The sequence below is a fragment of the Oncorhynchus tshawytscha genome, linkage group LG01, assembly GCF_018296145.1.
Source record: "Oncorhynchus tshawytscha isolate Ot180627B linkage group LG01, Otsh_v2.0, whole genome shotgun sequence".
Lineage (NCBI taxonomy): Eukaryota > Metazoa > Chordata > Actinopteri > Salmoniformes > Salmonidae > Oncorhynchus > Oncorhynchus tshawytscha.
The window spans coordinates 26,749,282-26,771,927 of NC_056429.1; the positions used below are offsets into that span (position 1 = coordinate 26,749,282).

Consider the following 22,646-nt stretch of genomic DNA (forward strand, 5'->3'; position numbering starts at 1 on the left):
AAAGGCACAATCTATTTCTGTAGAAAAAGACAACTTTATATCTTAGCTTTTTAACCAGCTCATCTGTTTAAAAAAAAGAGTCAAATCCATATCAATCCAAGTGCCTAAGTATTTTTATGCATGAACACATTCAAACCATCTAATGAGTAAACATGTAGTTCATCTGAAACATTCATACGAGAGTTTAAAAACAACGTGTATTTTGTTTTAAATTAGCAAGGGATTCTGGCATAGCTATACAATCTGACTGGAGTTTTGACACAGCCAGATCAACAGTTGGGGCAATAGCATACATAATAGTACCATCCACATATAGATTAAATTGACAGTTTTTAACAGATTGACCAATGGTGTTTATATAAATAATGAAGAGAACAGGTCCCAAAATGTACCCCTGTGGTGCATCTTTATGTACAGTACTTCAAGAAATGAACTTAACCCCGTCAATCACAATGGCCTGAGTTCTGTCACTAAGATAATCATGAATCCATGAACAGGCATCAGAGCTCAGGCCTATCAAGGACAACTTATTCAATAAAATAGCATGATCGACAGTATGAAAAACTTTTGACAGGTCCACAAACAGCACATTTCATTATAGAGTCTAAAGTATTGACAAGACCATTAACAACTAAAATGGTTGCTGTAATAGTGTTATGCCTAGGCCTAAACCCTTATTGGTTTACATTCAAAATACATTTCTCATGTAAAAAAAGAGCTAAGTTGTACATTTACCAAGCGTTCAAGAATCTTAGCTAGACAGGAAGCCTTGAAATGTGCCAATAATTATTAAGATCACTACTAACCCGGCCTTTATGGAGTGGCAGCACTGATTTCCATACTTTTTAAGTATTTCCTGAAACAATGTTTAAAAATGTGGGTTACTGAGCCAACAATGATGGGAGCTGCACACTTCAGCCGACCAGGATCCAATTGTTCGGCCCCTCTGGATTTCTTATTGTCTGTTGCTAGCAAAGCATTCAGGACTTGTTTTTCTGTAAATAGCCTAAAATAATAATTTCTCTGATCCTTCAACAAGTTTCCCCTATCAGCATCCAGCCCAACATCATTTGGTTTATCCCTATTAGAAATAGCACAAGGAATATAAATTGGAATTACTTTTCCAAGGTTACCCCCATAAGGCCTGAGGCTGCAGGCAATGTAAATATGAGGAACTCTGAGTAACCAATGATGTAATGTTATAAACTGACTTACGTGGGCTTTGGTTGCTATCGTGCAACAGCGCAAGCCCTCTACTTGATTTGAAAACTGAGGGGGTATTCAAGTTAATGGAATTCACATTTGACCTAAAGCACTGGGTGAGCAGACCACAGTGGGCTTCTCTTTTGAGCTCACAATAGCAGACCTAAGAGTGGGGTTCAAAAGAATGTGTACAAGATTACAAATGGCAACACCCCTGAAATCCCAAAGTGTGAAATGGAGCTGATCCTCAGTCCCTCACTCCTCCCCCCTTCTCTTTCCCTGTCTCAGGTGGTTGAGGGAGCTGCTCATCAGGTCTATGTTGATCAGCCTGAGGAGTTCAACAGAGTTGTGTAGACCATCTGTGATCATGTAGACTGAGAATGAGTGATTGTGTGTGTGTGACTAATTTAACAATGCTGCTTAATTTTATTTATATAATACAGCCTACTGTGTGAGTTTTGTTGGCAGAGGCTGATTAGCTCAGTGCCAACAACTATAGGCTTTTTAAAAAGTGTTCCTTTTCAAGAGGCTTGTCATGACATGTCATGACTGACAATAAGGTACCATTATAGTATCTTGACTTTATTATGAAGGGGTTGACTTATGACTGCCAATATCACGTGTTGTAATGAACTATTGAATAGGAAAATGGCCAAATAAATGTAGAAAGATGTGATTTGTACATTACAGTTGATGTATGTGTATGAGGGAGTGTGTTCATAATTGTGCATGATGTCAAACTGAACACTTACATCATTAAAATATCAACTCTTTCATAACATGTACTTGGGTAAACCTGTTGCTGTCACTCTACCAATTCTCTCTCTCTCTCTCTCTCACACACACACACACACACACATAATAAGGACAAAGTATTTAAGTGGAATTAATTTACTCACATAGTATAAAAATGTAAATAGCACACAAATACAATACACTATTAAAACAGTTACAGATTATATGCTGTTTGTGAAAAAATAAACGTGTGTAGCTGCCATTTCAGCGTTTCTGTCATAAACCTCTACCTTGGGTGCTTCATTTAGTTCAGCGCTAATTGTGTACTTAATATGGAGTTGATATTTGATAAGTGCAAAATAACAGCACATCTGATGTTAATACAAAACCTGGATCCAAAAAGCATGGGATGGAGCAGATTTAACTTGACTTCCTAATACTGATTTGTTCATCCAGTTCAAGTAGAAAGACTTTTAGACATTCACACTACATGTAGTGCATTTTTTAATTTTTTAATTTTACCTTTATTTAACTAGGCAAGTCAGTTAAGAACAAATTCTTATTTTCAATGACGGCCTAGAAACAGTGGGTTAACTGCCTTGTTCAGGGGCAGAACAACAGATTTGTACCTTTTCAGCTCGGGGATTCAATCTTGCAACCTTACGGTTACTGGCCCAACGCTCTACGCACTAGGCGCCCTGCCGCATAAGCATGGATATGTGTTTGAAAGAACTGATCTCTTAAAATCCATAACAACGTTTATAAGTTAATAATAACACAAGTATTAGATAATTGCACAGTGTAAGTAAACACAAAGCCCTTCTATTAAGTGATAAATAATAGCTGAGATAAATCTGATGGTGTCATTGATAATGTATAATGTTCTGTCAACAGAACATGCCACACATTCTGTATAAAGTATTATTGTAAGGGCTGCAATCATTCGTTTAGCCACTTTTCAAGGCACATTATACAGGTCCAATCTGATATTGAGAGGGAGGAATGGAAAAATATGTGACAACATGGCTATTGAAAATGCTTGTCTTGCATGGTGTATGATTTTCCTGTCTCACAACCTGTACTTTCGAACATCATAATTGACTCAACAGCAACACCAGTGCTCTGGTAGGGGGAAGAGGAAGGGAGATGATTTCTTCTGACCTCCATAGTGATTATGCCTCAATAGCCAAGCAGACCAAGAGAGGTCTATGGTGTCTGAAGACTTATTTCTCCTTCACATTGATGTCAGCAACACCATGGACCTGTGTGAGCTGTTTACAGTCCAGTGAAGCCAACAGTTTCCTGGGTCCAGGCAGGGTGGGGACAAAGACCTCCGTCTGAACCACAGTGGAGCGACTGGCCACGTCACTGAGAGATATGATAGAGATACTCAGTACTGCGCTTGCAGTATTCCATTCCAATTCAAAAAGTTAAACAGTATAATTCCAATTCAATTCCAATTCCACAATTTCAAGTGTTATTCAGTGTAAATTCTCCACTTCATGAGTGAATTCAAGAATTGAATTCGAATTTCAAATGAAATTGGATTTGACCCCAACCCTGGTTACAGGACATTTGTGTATGCCCATGTGATGAATGGAGTGACAAAGAGATATGGCAAGCAGAATGTATGCGAACATAGTTTCTCACCCAACAGTGATCTGTCGAACACTCTGCAGGCCCAGCCCCTCTACACGGAACACCACTCCCTTCAGCGTGCATGGCAGAGGGTTGGTGAAGGAGATCTCAGCCGCCATCTTTTTCCCCACCACAGCCTCCCCTACTGGCTAGGAGGGAAAAGTATATGGAAACCTTATCATTACAGAACATCTCTGGATTATGTTGTCAGACAATATTCAGATGGACAGACAGACACACATATAGATGCTGTGGATGATATTTATGGAGATATTAATTCATTCTGTTTCTGCTTACCTTAATGATGAGGTCAGGGGTGCGGAGGCGGAAGCTGAACTGAGTTGCCAGAACCTGCTGTGTCTCATTGACCCTGCCCGACAGTGTCAGCATCAGAGCAGCCTGGTCCACAAGCTGGTCCTGGTAGTTCTGATACTGAAGGATCCACTCCAGGTTCTTCACTGTTAGGAGAGGGAGGCAGGACTAGGGTGAGAAAAACCTGGACATGCAATGAATAACAATGTCTGACTGAACATCCCTGATATACGTAACACAAGACATTTCCCAGTGGCTCACCTTCATTGGGTAGCAGCTCCACAGGAATTTGATCCTTCTTGACAGTAGCCTTGACCACACCAGTGTAGTACATGACTGCCACCTGGCTGTGGAGGTTGATGGTGCGTGGTAGAGAACTAGCGTTGCGCATGACAATGGTCAGTTCTGCATCTCCCCCCATGTGTGGCCCCTCCCCATCCATGGTCACCTCTATGGATACATCCTGAGCGATGGGAGAGGAGTAGGCATCTGGTTTGGAGCCATAGCGACTTGCAGTCTCCACAGCGATGCGTTCCTCCTCTGTGCCTGGAAAGAATAACAATAAGAAAAAATAAAATAGATATTAACCTCTGGGTTCTTATACAGGAGTCTGCTTGTATAGGTATGGCAATGAAACTATGATATGCAATGCTACCCAGTGTTTGTTAATGTTTGCACAGCTATGTGAAGCTACCTTCTGGGTGCTTGTAAAGGTCTGTGATGTCATTGCGTTCATCGGAGCCCACAGCCTTGGTGCTGATACAGTGGCCCACTGCGTTTTTCTCACTGTGGATCTGGGTGAAGGTGCCATCCAGGTTCCTCTGCCAGTAGATCTTATCACTGTTCACCTACAGTACAGGTACAACAGAGAGAGAGAGGTAGAGATGGTTGAGATGGAGGACATCTGAGACTAGGGGCAAGTGAGGTCATCACTGCGTCTGAGAGAAAGGAAGGGAGAAGACACACTAGAGACCCACCTCGGCAAAGACAAATGGTGAGTCATGTTTCAGGAACACTTGTCCGTTACGGATGGCATTGACGGAGGCGGGGCCACAGCGGTATGTACCCTGACTGGTCTCCTGGGGGGTGGAGTCTACTACCTGCCAGCCGCCATAGCCGGGTGGCAAGTCTGGACGAGCCATCCAACAGTCGGTCCACACATGGAAGTTCCTAAAGCAGGAATGGGTTATAACTTAGATGTAATCTAGTAAATCTACATTGTATTTACATAAGTGGTGTGTGATGACATGACTAAGATGATGTAGTACTGAATGATACCATGAGTCAGAGAGTATGATTATATTCTACTCACCAGATGGAGTCAGAGTTGAGGTGATCTATAGACTCCAACTTCTCATCGAAATACACGTCTGTTGTCAAGGAGACATCTGTGTCGTGGGCGGAGTTGAAGTTGGACACACTACGGGAGGGAATGCCCAAACACCTCGAGACTGGAAGAGATTGGAGGGTGAGAGGTTAGGGGTCAATGCATAGCAACATGGCAATCAAGTTTCCCTCAGATAAGTCATTTGATTTATCCAAAGACATACAAACACACCTGTGGTGGTGATCCCAGAGAAGACCCAGCACTGGCCATATCTGACCGGTGCGCCTCCGTCCTTATGGTACTTATTCAGGATGTCCACACTGCCACTCCAGGATGTAGGGGAAGTCCCGCCCACATAGTTCCCTGACCAGTTCCCCTCCAGGATCCCACAGTCATCTGGGGAGTTGATCTGGGATAAAGGAGAGTACGAGTTCACTTTGGATTCAGTTTAGAGTTGGAATAATGAGGTGCCAGTTTGGTTGGACATTTGTTGGACTTAGAGGGGAGGTTAGAGGTGATATTGTGAAGTTTTAAAATGTAGGCCCTGTGTTTGCGAAGAGGACTCACCATGGCTGAAATGACTCGTACCACGTTGACAGAGTCTCCCCAGCCTGAGGGGGGGGTCGCACTCTTCTCCAAAACATAAAGACAGGCATCCAGGATCCCCTTGTCAAACTGAGAAATAGAGAGGGAGAGATGGAAGGAGAGAGAGAAGCAGGGGCAATGATAGAAAGATGTTAGTTAGGTCTGTCCTACTCAGAACATTTTATCATCAACTGACTTACAATCTTCATGTTCCTTCACCTGTCCATAGTTCCACGTTCTTGAACCAATCTGGTTCTCTGTGCCGTAGTAGAGCCTTCCAACATCATTCAGGATATACTCGTTCTTCTCATCGCCATCTTCCATGTACACTGTGTCATCTGACAGAGAGGGAGAGAGAGGTTGTATCCAGTTGTTCAAAAGGAAAACAATTCCATTGTGTGATGTCATCAGCCTGAAATGGGGGTGAAAACTATGGAGAGTCTCTGAGCTTACACTGTTAGAAAATAAACAGTGCTATCTAGAATCTAAAAAGGTTATTCGGTTGTCCCCATAGGAGAACCCTTTGAAGAAACCTTTTTGGTTCCAGGTAGAATCCTTTTTAGGTCCATGTAGAATAATTTCGACAGAGGGTTCTACCCTTTTGGAACCCTTTTTTCTAGAGTGAAGGGTTGGCTGAGGACAGGGACAAGCTCTCTTTGTATTAACTAATTTACTTCTTCCTTGTTTGTCTCCTTCTCCCTCTCTCTCTCCCTCTCCCTCTCTCTCTCTCTCACACACAAAGGCAACCTGCCTAAATGACTACAGACCCATAGCACTCACGTCCGTAGCCATGAAGTGCTTTGAAAGGTTGGTAATGGCTCACATCAACACCATTATCCCAGAAACCCTAGACCCAATCCAATTTGCATACAGCCCAAACAGATCCACAGATGATGCCATCTCTATTGCACTCCACACTGCCCTTTCACACACTTATGTGAGAATGCTATTCATTGACTACAGCTCAGCGTTCAACACCATAGTACCCTCAAAGCTCATCACTAAGCTAAGGATCCTGGGACTAAACACCTCTCTCTGCAACTGGATCCTGGACTTCCTGACGGACCACCCCCAGGTGGTAAGGGTAGGTAGCAACCCATCTGCCCTGCTGATCCTCAACACTGGAGCTCCCCAGGGGTGCGTGCTCAGTCCTCTCCTGTACTCCCTGTTCACCCATGACTGCATGGCCAGGCACGACTCCAACACCATCATTAAGTTTGCAGACGAAACAACAGTGGTAGGCCTGATCACCGCCAACAACGAGACAGTCTATAGGGAGGAGGTCAGAGACCTGGCCGGGTGGTGCCAGAATAACAACCTATCCCTCAACGTAACCAAGACTAAGGAGATGATTGTGCACTACAGGAAAAGGAGGACCGAACATGCCCCCATTCTCATCGACGGGGCTGTAGTGGAGCAGGTTGAGAGCTTCAAGTTCCTTGGTGTCCACATCACCAACAAACTAGAATGGTCCAAACACACCAAGACAGTCGTGAAGAGGACACGACAAAGCCTATTCCCCCTCAGGAAACTAAAAGGATTTTGCATGGGTCCTGAGATCCTCAAAAGGTTCTACAGCTGCACCATTGAGAGCATCCTGACTGGTTGCATTGCTGCCTGGTACGGAAATTGCTCTGCCTCTGACTGCAAGGCACTACAGAGGGTAGTGCGTATGGCCCAGTACATCACTGGGGCTAAGCTGCCTGCCATCCAGGACCTCTACACCAGGTGGTGTCAGAGGAAGGCCCTAAAAATTGTCAAAGACCCCAGCCACCCCAGTCATAGACGGTTCTCTCTACTACCACATAGCAAGCAAGCGGTACCGGAGTGCCAAGTTTAGGACAAAAAGGCTTCTCAACAGTTTTACCCCCAATCCATAAGACTCCTGAACAGGTAATCAAATGGCTACCCGGACTATTCGCATTGTGTGCCCCCCCAACACCCCAACCCCTATTTTACGCTGCTGCTACTCTCTGTTTATCATATATGCATAGTCACTTTAACTATACATTCATGTACATACTACCTCAATTGGGCCGACCAACCAGTGCTCGGGCACATTGGCTAACCTGGCTATCTGCACTGACCCACCACCCACCAATGCCTCTTTTACGCTACTTCTACTCTCTGATGCATAGTCACTTTAACCATATCTACATGTACATACTACCTCAATCAGCCTGACTAACCGGTGTCTGTATGTAGCCTCGCTACTTTTATAGCCTCGCTACTGTATATAGCCTGTCTTTTTACTGTTGTTTTATTTCTTTACTTACCTATTGTTCACCTAATACCTTTTTTGCACTATTAGTTAGAGCCTGTAAGTAAGCATTTCACTGTATTGATTTGATCAATTCAATTCAATGGGCTTTATTGGCATGGGAAACATATGTTAACATTGCCAAAGCAAGTGAGGTAGATAATATACAAAAGTGAAATAAACAATAAAAATGAACAGTAAACATTACACTCACCAAAGTTCCAAAAGAACAAAGACATTACAAATATATATACAGTGATATATATAGTCATATATATATATATACAGTGTTGTAACGATGTACAAATGGTTAAAGTAGAAAAGGGAAAATAAATAAGCATAAATATGGGTTGTATTTACAATGGTGTTTGTTCTTCACTGGTTGACCTTTTCTTGTGGCAACAGGGTCACAAATCTTGCTGCTGTGATGGCACACTGTGGTATTTCACCCAGTAGATATGGGAGTTTATAAAAATCTGGTTTGTTTTCAAATTCTTTGTGGATCTGTGTAATCTGGGGAAATATGTGTCTCTAATATGGTCATACATTGGGCAGGAGGTTAGGAGGTGCAGCTCAGTTTCCACCTCATTTTGTGGGCAGTGTGCACATAGCCTGTCTTCTCTTGAGAGCCAGGTCTGCCTACGGCGGCCTTCCTCAATTTTATTTTATATTTTACCTTTATTTAACTAGGCAAGTCAGTAGGTAGCACACGGGAGTACATTTTTGTATTTTTTTCTCTCTCTCTCTCTCTCTCTCTGTCTCCTCTCCCTCCCTCCCTCCCTCCCTCCCTCCCTCCCTCCCTCCCTCCCTCCCTCCCTCTCTCACCTTTACCTTTACACCAGGGGTTAAACAGCATGCAGATGTCATTCCCAGGGTCATGTGTAGATGTGGCCTCCCCCTTTGGGCTTTGCGTTACCACGGTGAGCTGGTATCGGCCAATCACAGCTGTGGGTGGGGAGTTGATGGACAGCTTGAGCCTCTTGCCGTCCCGTTGCACAATCTTGGCCTCCCAACGGTCATCCTCCAGCTCCTCAACCAATGGGATGATGACATGGGTGCCCTTTGCCACTGTAGGCAAGGGTCCTATCCCAGACAGACACAAACAAATATTATTCAGTATCATAGAATAAAATATGTTGAAATTCTGTTGTGCAATTTCTCTTACTCCTATTTTAGCTGAATTTTTAATTTATTGCTGTCATGAAAAAAATAACATGAAGTTGGTTTGTTGGCAACACCGACAAAAACAGGTATTTCATTTGGTAATAAAACACACGTGTTGATTTATAATCTGTAGTTAGTTATTAACGGCATCAAGAAATTGCTTCCTAAAAGAGTTCTATGTCAGATTGGTGACTGCACTCAAGGTGTTAACAGGGTGTGTTTGAGAAAACAAGCAGAGCAACATTCTCATCCTCAAACACACACACACACACACGCATCTACAATCCACCCGCAGTACACTCATTCTGCAGATTTATACAGTATCTGTCCTAAATGTTGATTTGCTGCTTGTCTATTAATACAATTCTCTCATTCAGTACACACTCATATTCAATTAATCTCTAAGATAAATATTACAATCTAGAAGCTGAAAGTGCATGGTGAAATTAGTTGGTGGGTTGGTTGGTGGCGAAGCTGTTTATGGTAGGAATGAATTATCAGTGGAAAGAGGGGATTTTGCAGGACTGTGAGAGAGGCAGGCTCCTGTTAAACACTGGAGGCTTGCCACAAACCACATGCATGACTCCAGTTACCATGGTGATAATCACCAAAACATGGTGCAGGCACAGGGCCGTTCCAAGACACAAGCGCACACTGACACACAAGCTCATGCCAATAAACAAAAACACACAACCAACTAGTTACTCTGTCAGTTCCCATGATTGGTTATAAAGGGCTTACTGTTATCATGTGGACTTGTTAGCCCTAGGGCTTCCCATCAGGGGAACTAGGGAGGACATTTTTGAGTCATTGTAACCCTTCATGATTCCGCAGAATGTCTCACTGACCTGTCCTAAGCTCCAGGTGGAGTCTGTCTGTGTTGGAATTGTAAGGTCGCGAGAGGTCAAGCCACATCATGAAGATCTGACCCCTGCGGATGATGAGGCCATCACCGTAGTAACGGTCTGTGTGATGCTCCATGCGGTTCTGACCTTTATTTTTTTTCATCAGGTCTATGGACCGCACAATCAACAACATCTCTGAGACAACAGGAAGAGAGGGAAGTTCATATTAAAGTCAACCATTCTGTCACAAATGTCACAATGTCTTGTGTAGTAACAATGAAATACAATGCTCAATTCTTAAAATTAAATCTAAAAAGGGATTAAATTCGTTTTTTTCTTACAGATCAACACAACCTACTCCAATTTCTTTAAGTGAAAGAAAATTATCTAAAATGTTCCAAATGAATAATACATGTAAAAAAATGTCAAGTTGTTATGATTGTATATGTTTTCACAGCCCAGAGTTAATACACTGAACAAAAATATAAATGCAACATGCAACTATTTAAAAGATTTTACTGAGTTACAGTTTATATAAGGAAAGCAGTCAATTGAAATAAATTCATTCGGCCATAACCTGTGAATTTCACGACTGGGAATACAGATATGCATCTGTTGGTCACAGATAGCTTTAAAAAATTTAGGGGCATGGATCAGAAAACCAGTCAGTATCTGGTGTGACCATTTGCCTCAGGCAGTGTGGCACATCTCCTTCGCATAGAGTTGATCAGGCTGTTGATTGTGGCCTGTGGAATGGTGTCCAACTCCTCTTCAATGGCTGTGCGAAGTTGCTGGGAACTTAGTGGGAACTTGAACACGCTGCTGTGCACGTCAACCCAGAACATCCCAAACATGCTCAATGGGTGACATGTCTGGTGACTCTACAGGTCATGGAAGAACTGAGATATTTTCAGCATCCAGGAATTGTGTACATATCCTTGCGACATGGGGCCGTGCATTATCATGCTGAAACATGTGGTGATAGTGGAGGATGAATGGGATGACAATGACCTTTATGATCTGGTCATAGTATCTCTGTGCATTCAAATTGCCATTGATAAACTGCAATTGTGTTCGTTGTCCGTAGCTTATTCCTGCCCATACCATAACCCCACCGCTACTTTGGGGCACGCTGTTCACAATGTTGACATCAGCAAACCGCTCGCCCACTTGATGCCATACAGGCTGTCTGCCATCTGCCCGGTACAATTGAAACCGGAATAAATCTGTAAAGAACACACTTCACCAGCGTGCCACTGGCCATAGAAGGTGATAATTTGCCCACTGAAGTCGGTTACGACGCCGAACTGCAGTCAGGTCAAGACCCCGATGAGGACAACGAGCACGCATATGAGCTTTCCTGAGACGGTTTCTGACAGTTTGTGCAGCAATTCTTCGGTTCTGCAAACCCACAGTTTCATCAGCTGTCCTGGTGGTGTGACAGGTTACGTAACAGTGGCTCATCTCAGACCATCCCGCAGGTGAAGAAGCCAGATTTGGGGGTCCTGGGCTGGCTTGGTTAAATGTGGTCTGCGGTTGTGAGGCCGGTTGGACGCACTGCCAAATTCTCTAAAACGACGTTGGAGGCGGCTTATGGTAGAGAAATTAACATTGAATTCTCTGGAAAAATCTCTGGTGAACATTCCTGCAGTCAGCATGGCAATTACACGCTCCCTCAAAACTTGAGACATCTGTGGCATTGTGTTGTGTGTATAGAAAATGTCTGGGATCTTTTATTTCAAGATTCTACCAACTTTGCACAGCTGTTAGGTCAACATTGTGGTAGCCTTAATTACAAAATTATCTTATATTTATGCACCAAATGGTTGTTTTATGAAATAGAGTAAGGTTCTTAGAACTCTCTCTCTCCCTTTCTGAGTTAACTGAGAGGAATCTTTTGCAGCTTAGGCTGGCAACTGATTAAGTGATGGCTTGGTGATAAAATACCTACAGCTGGCATTCCATAGATCAGATGTGGTGGGTGTCACCGAGATAGAGATTGCCTGGAGGAACAAAACAGGCCTCAGAATTCCTAATTATCCTGGCATCTGGGAGACAACACCAGAGGCTGATGACCAGAGGATGAACCCAAAGTGACTTATGGTGCCCCCCAATCTATATGGGAGGGGTGGAACCAAGCATTCTTGGTATCAGCTATGTAAACTGATCATTGCCTGTAAAGGGTAGGCTCTCGGCTCAACAGTCAAGACTTTTGGGTCGACGGTTTCATTATTTCAATAATTAATTGATATTGAATAAAGATGATTGTTTGAAGAAATGACAAAGTCTCTCTCATTTGAATACAACATTCCACCACAACATATATCCATTGTCTTTGTCACAATTGCTCAAGCCCAGTAAATTTGGTTGAGAATAATTCAAGGACATCAATATTCAAACGGTGTCTCTGATTTTCAAGCTAATTTAAGTCAGGAATGAGGCTGGACCACTCAGGGAAACTCAACAACTCTTGGAAAGTCATTCTGGTGTGTCGTTGGCATTAAAATGTGAGTAATTGTACCACTGAAAAAGAAAACTCTATCCCAGGGTTAGGTTTTCAGTAGACTGTGGTTAGTTTTCCTCTAACTTTTTACCTGGGCTTATCTCCTTTCATATTTACTTTTGATCCTGAAAAACTTCCCAGTCCCTGCCGGTGACAAGCATACCCATAACATGATGGTGCCACCACAATACTTGAAAATACAGAGGTTTTTACTTTGTGTTGTATTGAATTTGATCCAAACCTGTATTTTTTTATTTAGGCCAAAAGCAAATTTCTTTGCCCTGTTGTCTTGCAGTATTACTTAATGGCCTTGTTGCAAATAGAATAGAGTGGATTTTTTAACACAGGATTCCTTCTTTCACTTTGTCACACAGGCCAGTAATTTGAATCCTTACAGAAAAACCACATGATTTCACACATGGAAAATCACATGACTCCACATGAAATTTCATGTGAATTTCATTTTTGGAACAATTCACATGTGATTACATGTTTTCACATGTGTAATTTCATGTTATCACGTGTTGCTTGACATGTTGTCATATGCTATCATATTAACTAAGATCATAGATCACGTTTTCCATAAGGAGAGTGAATGCAATGTTGTTGATCCTCTGTATTTTTAATTAGTGTGGTGGCAGCATCATGTGATGGGCATGCTTGTCACCGGCAGGGACTGCAGAGTTTGTCAGCCCATGTAAAAAGTTACAGAAAACAAACCTCAGTCTTCTTAAAACCTAACTCTGGGTAAGAGTTGTATTTTTCAGCGGGACAATTACACAAATGTTAATAAGAGACAGGGTTTGAATATTGCTGCCCAACTATTTTTATGAGCTTGAGCAATTTTGACAAAGAAATTGATATATGTTGCTCTATGAGTTGTGAAAGGTTGGTAGGATCTTATTAAACATTATTCACAGCTGTAATTTATTCCACCAAGTATTAACTCTGGGGTGTGAAGACATACGCAATCAATACATCTTCATTTTTTATGACATTCACTTTGAAAATGTGGAGTAGCTTGTGTAGATAGGTAGGAAGGAAATCCAATTGAAGATTTAATTTATAAGGCAGCAAAAGGTAAAGACTGCAAGGGGTGTGTAGACTTTCACTAGCGACTGTATGGTATTTTTAAAAGTGTAAATTACCTTCAAGGTTACTTCCATTAGTGAATGGCTTGTCACCATTCCCCACAAGCTTGTCTGCATCATCGATCCCTGTGACAACCTTATCTGCGATGTCATCATCTTTGCTCGGTCTTTGACAGCAACAAGGACAGATCTTACGTAACCATTGTCGACACCCCCCTTCTTCTGTGTTCTTCTCTGGCTCCTCATCTTTCTCCCATCCCAGTGTGACTGATGGGAAGCGACCAACTGTAGACGTGTTTCTGACTGATGGTGTTTCCACAGGCATCCTGAGAATCAGAAGAAAACAGAGAGTGGCATGTATTGTTGTCACTTTGCGTGTGCTTAGAACTCTATCCTCAATCCAGATCCATCCAATAACCTTTTGAACAATTGTCATTATAATTGGCCAATGTGCATCACAAATCAAATGTAGTCCTCTCGTCTAATGAGTGAATTAAAGCTATGGTATACTCATCACTTGTGATCGCATTAATATATTAATACCCCTCCTAACTCTCCTATTATGTGTCCAGTCTCTCCCATAAACTCCTCTTCTTCTTCCACTCTCTTTTATCCAACTCCTTTTTATTTCATTCCCCCCACCACACACACACGCACAATTGCAATACTTGAGTAAAAGTAAAGATACCTTAACAGAAAATTACTCAAGTAAAGTACATTATTTTCTATAGAAATGTAGTGAAGTAAAAGTAAAAGTTGTCAAAAATATAAATAGTAAAATACACATACCCCAAAACACTGTAGTACTTTATAATAGTACTTTAAAGTATTTTTTATTCCTGTACTTTACACCACTGGTAATAATTATTTGTAATCATTATTTAATCATTAGTTTTTATTTACTAACTATATTTTATCAATGTACCAATCAGGCTTCAGGAAGAAGCATAGCACAATTACAGCAGCCATGAAGGTTTTAAATGATAAAACTGAAGCCATTGACAAAAAACAGCACTGTGTCTCACTTTTATTGATCTTTCTAAGGCTTTTGATACAGTTGATCATGCTATACTAAGGCAGAGATTGTTGAGTGTAGGTCTTTCAGAGCATGCAGTTGCATGGTTTGCTAACTATCTGTCTGATAGAACTCTGTGCACTCAATTTGATGGGCTTATGTCTGTTAAATTGTCTGTCTTTAATGGTGTGCCCCAAGGCTCTGTACTTGGTCCTCTCTTATTCACTATTTATATAAATAATTTAGACAAAAATGTCCAAAATGCGCAAAATGCTGATGATACTGTTATTTACTGTTGTGCCTCATCTCTTACAAAAGCTTTCCAGAACTTGCAAACTGCTTTTTATACTATTCAACATACCTTGTGTCAATTGAAGCTTATCCTCAATACTGACAAAAACTAAACTAATGGTGTTTTCTAAAGCAAGAAATAGACCTCTGAACCTTTTACCTATTTACTACCCATCAGGGCAAGGAGATTGAGGTTGGAACCTCATATAAATATCTTGGAATTTTAATTGATGACGGCCTCTCTTTTAAATCGCATACTCAACAACTTACAAAAATATTGAAGCTGAAATTGGGATTTTATTTTAGGAATAAGGCCTGTTTTTCTTTTGAAGCCAGAAGGAGGCTAGTGTCAGCTACATTTATGCCTTTACTAGACTATGGGGATATTTTATATATGAATGCTTCCGCTCAGTGTTTGAGATCAATTGACACCCTTTACCATGGCACTTTGAGATTTATTTTAAACTGCAAAACCCTTACGCACCACTGCACTTTGTATACCAGGGTTGGCTGGCCTTCTCTAGTCACTCGTAGGCTCAGGCACTGGTATACTTTTATTTACAAAGCCGTTTTGGGTTGACTATCTTTTTATTTGGGCATTTTTATTGTTCAGAAATGTGGTGGGTACTCTCTTCGTTCGCTGGACTTTATCCTGCTAACTGTTCCAAATTAATTTGAATTTGGTAAAAGGGCTTTTATGTAATCTGCGCCATCGTCTTGGAACGCCTTACAAAATACTTTTAAACTGGAAGAACTTGTCCCGATTGGTATTTTTAAATCACTGATGAATGATCTTGAGACTGATCCCCCTGACCTGTCAATGTTTTTAATTTGCTATTTTTGATTTTGTTATACTCTTGTGAATTCTATGGTTTTTACTAGATTACTTGTAGTTTTTCATGTTGTTTGTCTGTAGTTTTTGTAATAACTTGGTGCTGCCTATCTTGGCCAGGACGCTCTTGAAAAAAAGATTTGAAATCTCAATGAGCCCTTCCTGGTTAAATAAAGGTTCAATTTAAATTTTAAAAAAATCATCTTTGTAGATTGCTTTCCAGTAACTTCTTTAGTCCTAAAGGAAGCCTTTCCCACAATCTATCTGCATTCCTGACTGTTACTACACAGTGACAGAGCACAGTCTCAATAAGGAAACACTGCAAGGTCCAATGTAGCCCTTTTTATCTCAATATCAAATCATTTCTGTGTAACAATTTACCCTTGCCTACAATTTCCGCGGCCGCGCTAAAATCTAATTGTCATAATACAGAAATCACCATCAAATTTCATCTGTTTAAGATAGAGATATGTGTTTTTTCCATGGGCTGCGTGTCAATCCCGCTTCTACTGTATGGTGAACGGTAGCAGAGCTCGTGCAAAGTTTGTCAGACCATGAGACATCCCAAAAATCCGTCTTCTCGGGAAAACATCTGTAGCGTCCAAAAGGTTTGTTCTATAAACTACACTGAACTACACTGAACAAAAATATAAACGCAAGATGTAAAGTGTTGGTCCCATGTTTCATCAGCTGAAATGAAAGATCCCAGAATTTTTCCAGATCCACAAAAATCTTATTTCTCTCACATTTTGTGCACAAATTTGTTTACATCCCTGTTAGTGAGCATTTATGATTTGCCAAAATAATCCATCTACCTGACAGGTGTCGCATATCAAGAAGCTGATTAAACAGCATGATCATTACACAGGTGCACCTTATGCTGGGGACAATTAAAGGCCACTTTAAAATGTGCAGTTTTGTCACAAAACACAATTACACAGATGTCTCAAGTTTTGAGGGAGAGTGCAATTGGAATGCTGACTGCAGAAATGTCCACCGGAGCTGTTGCCAGAGAATTGTTGCCTTCAATGTTGTTTTAGAGAATACGTCCAACCGGCCTCACAACCACAGACCACGTGTAACCTCGCCAGCCCAGGACCTTCACATCCGACTTCTTCACCTGCGGGATCGTCTGAAACCAGCCACCCGGACAGCTGATGAAACTGAGTATTTCTGTCTGTAATTAAGGCCTGGCTCCCCAGTGGGTCTTGCCCAGTCATGTGAAATTCTTAGATTAGGGCTGAATGAATTTATTTAAATTGACTGATTTCCTTATATGAACTGTAACTCTGTAAAATCATTGAAATTGTTGCATGTTGCGTTTATATTTTTTTGTTCAGTATATTATGACCACTCTATTAAAAGATGGGACTCTCATGAATACGATGGTGTCGGTTTTGCTCTAGGACGGCCACAAGCCTCAAGACTCAAATGAAGATCCCAGTACCAGTTTTTTTTAAATATGGAAATACATATAGAGGTAGTTTAGTCCTAAAATAAAGGGATAAGTGAATCTGTTATTCAATGTGTTTATATTGGCTAATAGCAGTAATGCCAAATAGTTTCACTCCCCCCCAAAAATGTGATACCTTAATAAGGGGTCTTAAAAATCTAAATCAAATAGCTAAATGATCCTTGGTATGACCATTTTAAAACATTTCCATATCTTAGCTTAGACCCCCCCCTCTACTGGCTTAGACACGGCTTAGACTCTAGAGGTAAGTATCTTACTGTGATTGTTTTTACTTAAAGTGGTCAGAAATTAACAAAAAAAAGCTTATTTCAAAATAAAAGTTTCCAAAGCAAGAATTTTGCTAGGACTGTCTGGTAGAGAAAAACTTAAAACTAGCTGTTATTGTCAGAGAGGTTTTAAACTCTTGATTATTGGTTTATTAACTAATGTCACCAGGCAGGCCAAAACTCCATCCCACCAAAACAGGCTGAAATTTCAGGTGGTCTTTTCAAACAGCTCTTACACTAATGGGAAATATAATAATTTTCACAATTTCACAGTATTATTACAACCTCATAGTGTAGAAATACACATAAAAAGCACAGGGCCTTTAAAGTCGCCCGACCACCTCATTACTTATGTACATGCCAATGAGGAGAATCAAAGAAGGGAGTGGGGAGATTGAGGCTAAATTATAGACAGAGAGAGAAAGGAATGTTTCTTCATCGTCAATGTTAAACCTAACACTTGTGACCTCAGACTTAAGAACAACCATGGGAGGGAGAGAGGGTGTAAAAACATTCCACTGACTTTGAGTTCAAGATAGAAATTGCGCAACTGCTGAGATATGTGAACAAGTGGAATAGTGGGATATGTGAACAGTCTAACTAAAATTGGAAATGCCTAAATAGTGCAAATATAACGGACACTTGCTGCCTACACATAAATATATGCACATACCGTACATTCACAAACACGATATGCATGCAATATACACACACACACATACACACACACACATAAACCATCAGACACACGGACACACACTCATATACAGGTAATTGACAAAATAAAGGAAACACCAACATAAAGTCTCTTAATAGGTGTTGGGCCACCATGAGCCAGAACAGCTTCAATGTGCCTTGACATGTGTCTGGAACTCTATTGGAGGGATGTGACACCATTCTTCCATGAGACATTTCATCGTTTAGTGTTATGTTGGTGGTGGAAAACGCTGTCTCAGGCGCCACTCCAGAATCTCCCATAAGTGTTCAATTGGGTTGAGATCTGGTGACTTACCATGGCATATGGTTTACAGCATTTTCATGCTCATCAAACCACTCATGAAACATGTTTGCCAACATCTTAAACCAAGTCAGCTTTGAAATAATATGCTCTCCATCTTATCTGCCAGGGTTGAAAGTGCTGCAAGTGAATGTGAGCATGTTTCAGTAGCCTGTGGGTTAGGCATGGCTAGACTTTGACTGATACATAATGTACACTGTTGAAGCCTGTTTCTGATACTACTGTGTTAGAGCAGTCTTCCATGACCTGAACACCTTGCCTAGTAGACTTGATTATGTACAGCAGTCACTGTTGATAGGGCTTGCCTCAGGTTTGGATACAGCTAGTCTGTGGTGGATGTAGTGTAGTAGATGTATGTATTTATATTGTAGACGTATGTATTTAAATGAGATGAGGGTTGAAATAGTCATACTGTATAGGTTAAGTAATGTAGGCTGGTGAGGTGTATCCGTGTGAGTGAACTCATGTCTATAAGTGCTTGAATGATTTGTTTCTTTGTTATTACTTTTCTGATATAATACTGCAGAAACAGGCTTAACAAAGGAGGATGTAAATAGGGCAGGTCTCAAAATAACAGACCAATCCATTATAAAGACATGCAGGCACGAAATCATACAATAAGGACACACAAAATAATCTAGTTTATTACCACACCCTATTCTACATGTTTTCTTGGGTCCTTTTCCTTAGTCACACCCTTTCTGTTCTGTGAAAATCTGTCTGTCTATTATTTGAATTACAATGTTTTTCAATGTAGACAAATACATTTCTTATAACATTGCAGGTTTATTTTAACTGTTTAACTGTTTGACAGCTGTTACACTTTTACTGAATTATTATTATTATTTTACACCCTTATTTTACCAGGTAAGTTGACTGAGAACACATTCTCATTTACAGCAACGACCTGGGGAATAGTTACAGGGGAAGGAAGAGGGATGAATGAGCTAATTGGAAGCTGGGGATGATTAGGTGGCCATGATGGTATGAGGGACCACCGAGCGTCAGGACACCTGTTTAATGTCCCATCCGAAAGACAGCACCCTACACATGTCCCCAATCACTGCCCTGTTTCATTGGTATCTCCTTAGACCAGAGGAAAGACTGCCTTTTACTGGCCCTCCAACACCACTCCCAGCAGCATCTGGTCTCCCATCCAGGGACCGACCAGGACCGACCCTGCTTAGCTTCAGCCAGCAGTAGGATGCAGGGTCACTAATTGATTGGCCAAACAAATGAGTTAATTTGTTACTTTGTCAGCGGCCAATTGGCTAATCCTGCCGGTTCACTCCGGGTTCTACAAAAGTGTCCTAACTATCAACAGTTATGACGCCGCTGACGGAAGTGGAGTCACTGCTTAGTTCACGCAGCACTTCTTAATAAACAAAGGAATGTTTGGCGGGAAAGAGGGGCCAAGCACCGAGAGTTATGCCAATTTTCACCATCTATATGGGAGGTGTGAATTGCAGGATATTATCATGTTCCATGTGCTCAGGTAGAAACCATAGTCTAGTTGATACATCAGGTATTCTTATGTGGGTGAGTCAACTTCTTTGAAGGACATTGTTTTATAGAATTTAATACATGTTATTGTGCTCCATTTCAGGTAAACTTTATTACAAGAAACAAAACATTTAATAATTTTGAGACTACAGGAAACAACGTCAGTCATGGCTACTTTGGTTGGCAACAGCCTTGGGCTATCGTAGTCTTGACTGTAGAAAAACAGGAATCTCTGAAGTTTTTTGGGGGTATCTGTACTATTTACTACTACTCCTTTACTATTTATATTTTTTGACAACTTCACCACATTCCTAAATAAAATAATGCCGTTTTTACTCCATACATTTCCCCTGACATCCAAAAGCACTCGTTAGATTTTGAATGCTTGGCAGGACAGGAAAATAGTCACATTCATGCAATTATCAAGAAAACATCCCTGGTCATCCCTACTGCCTCTGATCAGGCGGACTCACAAATGCTTTGTTTGTAAATTACTGTATGTCTGAGTTTTGGAGAGTGCCATCAGTAAATGTACAAAAAACAAGAAAATTTAAAACCAAATACTTTTAGACTTTTTTTAAATGTGCAAAAATTCCTAAAAACTTGTTTCCACTTTGTCATTATGGGGTAATGTGTGTAGATTGCGGAGGAATGGTTATTTATTTAATCAATTTTAGAATAAGGCTGTAACGTAACAAAATGTGGAAAAGGTCAAGGGGTCTGAATACTTTTCAAAGGCACTGTATGCATCTTATTATATTTCAAAATTAAATTCTTATTCACTAGTCTATACTTGTAATTTTGTAGGCCATATGTACTGCACCAGAATTGCAGGTTCTCCACCAGCTTTATCATGGTTTGAACGAAGTGCCTAATTCCAGTCCATATAATACAGTATAATACAATGGAGTAATACAGTTCACAAAAGATGAGCATACTGGAGTTTGTTTCACTTGTTTACCCAAGAGAGCATATAGCTAGCTACATCTATGGACTTTTATGTTTTTCTGTCTTGTGTAATGTGCAGTATCTTATATATCATAGGCCTATATTGGATAACGGCACAATCATTTGGGCTTGGGCTCATTAAATGCCTTTAATGTAGGGCTCATAAAATGTATTTAATGTACGGCTCATCTGGCTCAGGTAGCATCAGGCTTGAATATTTGATCAAAACTCCAATCAAATCCAAACATAGGCCTATTTATATGCTTTATCTGCTTTTGAATGACACTTCCAGGGTTAGCCTGGAGAAAAGTGATTTATTCTCAGGATGGAACATTTGTAAATCAACTGGAAAATATTCATCAATTAATTACATCTATTAATGAATCAACATGTCAATTATAGGCATTTGTAGATTTTCACTTACTTTGTAATCTATGTGTTGAGTTCTCCGATGGGTTAAAGGGTTTGTTGAATCACCTGGCAGCCCTTGTCTGACTGAACAGTCAGATAAGCAGGTTCAAAATAATATTGCCCTGGTATGCGGTGCGCGTCTTCTTTTCTTCACAGATTATGCGGTCTTCACGCTGTGAACTACTGTTAGTATATCGTCTTTGAGAGACCTTTTAAACTAAAGATTGTGAGGCAGTAGACACACCCTCCTCCCCACCTCATAAGGGGAGGAAAAGTCATGTATCTTTACACACAGGGGATCAGTCATGAGACTGTTCACATGAATGCAGTAGTTGAACCAGTCAGGCTTCCATGCAGAAACTCCACCACTGTGCTGTCTAAACAAGTCAAGAAAAAAGATTCTAAACCTACAGTACGTACACACACACACACACACACACACACACACACACACACACACACACACACACACACACACACACACACACACACACACACACACACACACACACACACACACACACACACACACCACACAACACACACACACACACACACAAACCTAAGCATACATATGAGACATCTACTTGTGATGTCACTCTCACTCTCATGTGAGCCCCTTAGAGTGCCATTTCCCATTTATCTTGTGACTTCAAAGGGGAAAGTTGCCTCTGAGTAAGTTCAAACAAACCCCTCCAAACACAGAGCAGTCATTAGGACATGATCTGTAACAACAGTGCAGTCTAAAAATATGTAAACACAACGCCTGTCATACGGTATCCACATTTGCTGTATTATACTGTATATGGTAAATCAGTTAGCTCTGCAATCTGAGAGAATTCATGGTGACAAAAACGTATCTGAGATTCTAATGTGATGTAAAATCAAATCCAGATGGGTCTCTTTAAACAGAAACATAGCCCCTATCACAGGACAGTGCAATATCTTATAACTTGATGCTTCACATTCATTTCACCATTATTTTGTATAAATGTCAGTGAAATTAATTTCTGTTTGTCAACAGTGAGGGTAAGAAGTAGACTATTTATCATGAATAAGTAGATTTAGTAGAAAGGTTCTTAGGAACCAGGCTCACGGTACCATGGGTCAGGAAACGGAAACATGTCATTGCAAGAATTTCCTAATGAGCCAGAACGAATACAGCATGTTGGCAGAATTCAAACCTACATAGAATAATGCCACCACTTTCTTTTTCCACTTAACT

At 40.9% G+C, this 22,646-nt stretch overlaps 1 protein-coding gene across 1 annotated transcript; it reads right to left on the bottom strand.

Annotated features, from left to right (window-relative positions):
• Positions 1 to 95: 95 nt before the first annotated feature.
• LOC112248527 (protein-glutamine gamma-glutamyltransferase K) lies at positions 96 to 21,646 on the bottom strand. The gene is made up of 14 exons (XM_024417647.2): positions 21,435 to 21,646; positions 13,721 to 13,989; positions 10,073 to 10,264; positions 8,892 to 9,143; positions 6,020 to 6,138; positions 5,783 to 5,890; positions 5,447 to 5,624; positions 5,201 to 5,339; positions 4,866 to 5,058; positions 4,583 to 4,736; positions 4,150 to 4,434; positions 3,874 to 4,034; positions 3,589 to 3,725; positions 96 to 3,306 (listed from the first exon to the last, which is right to left on the bottom strand). The coding sequence occupies exons 2-14, from the start codon at positions 13,986 to 13,988 to the stop codon at positions 3,162 to 3,164; spliced, it is 2,331 nt and encodes a 776-aa protein (XP_024273415.1). The 5' UTR covers position 13,989; positions 21,435 to 21,646; the 3' UTR covers positions 96 to 3,161.
• Between the last annotated feature and the right edge of the window lie 1,000 nt (positions 21,647 to 22,646).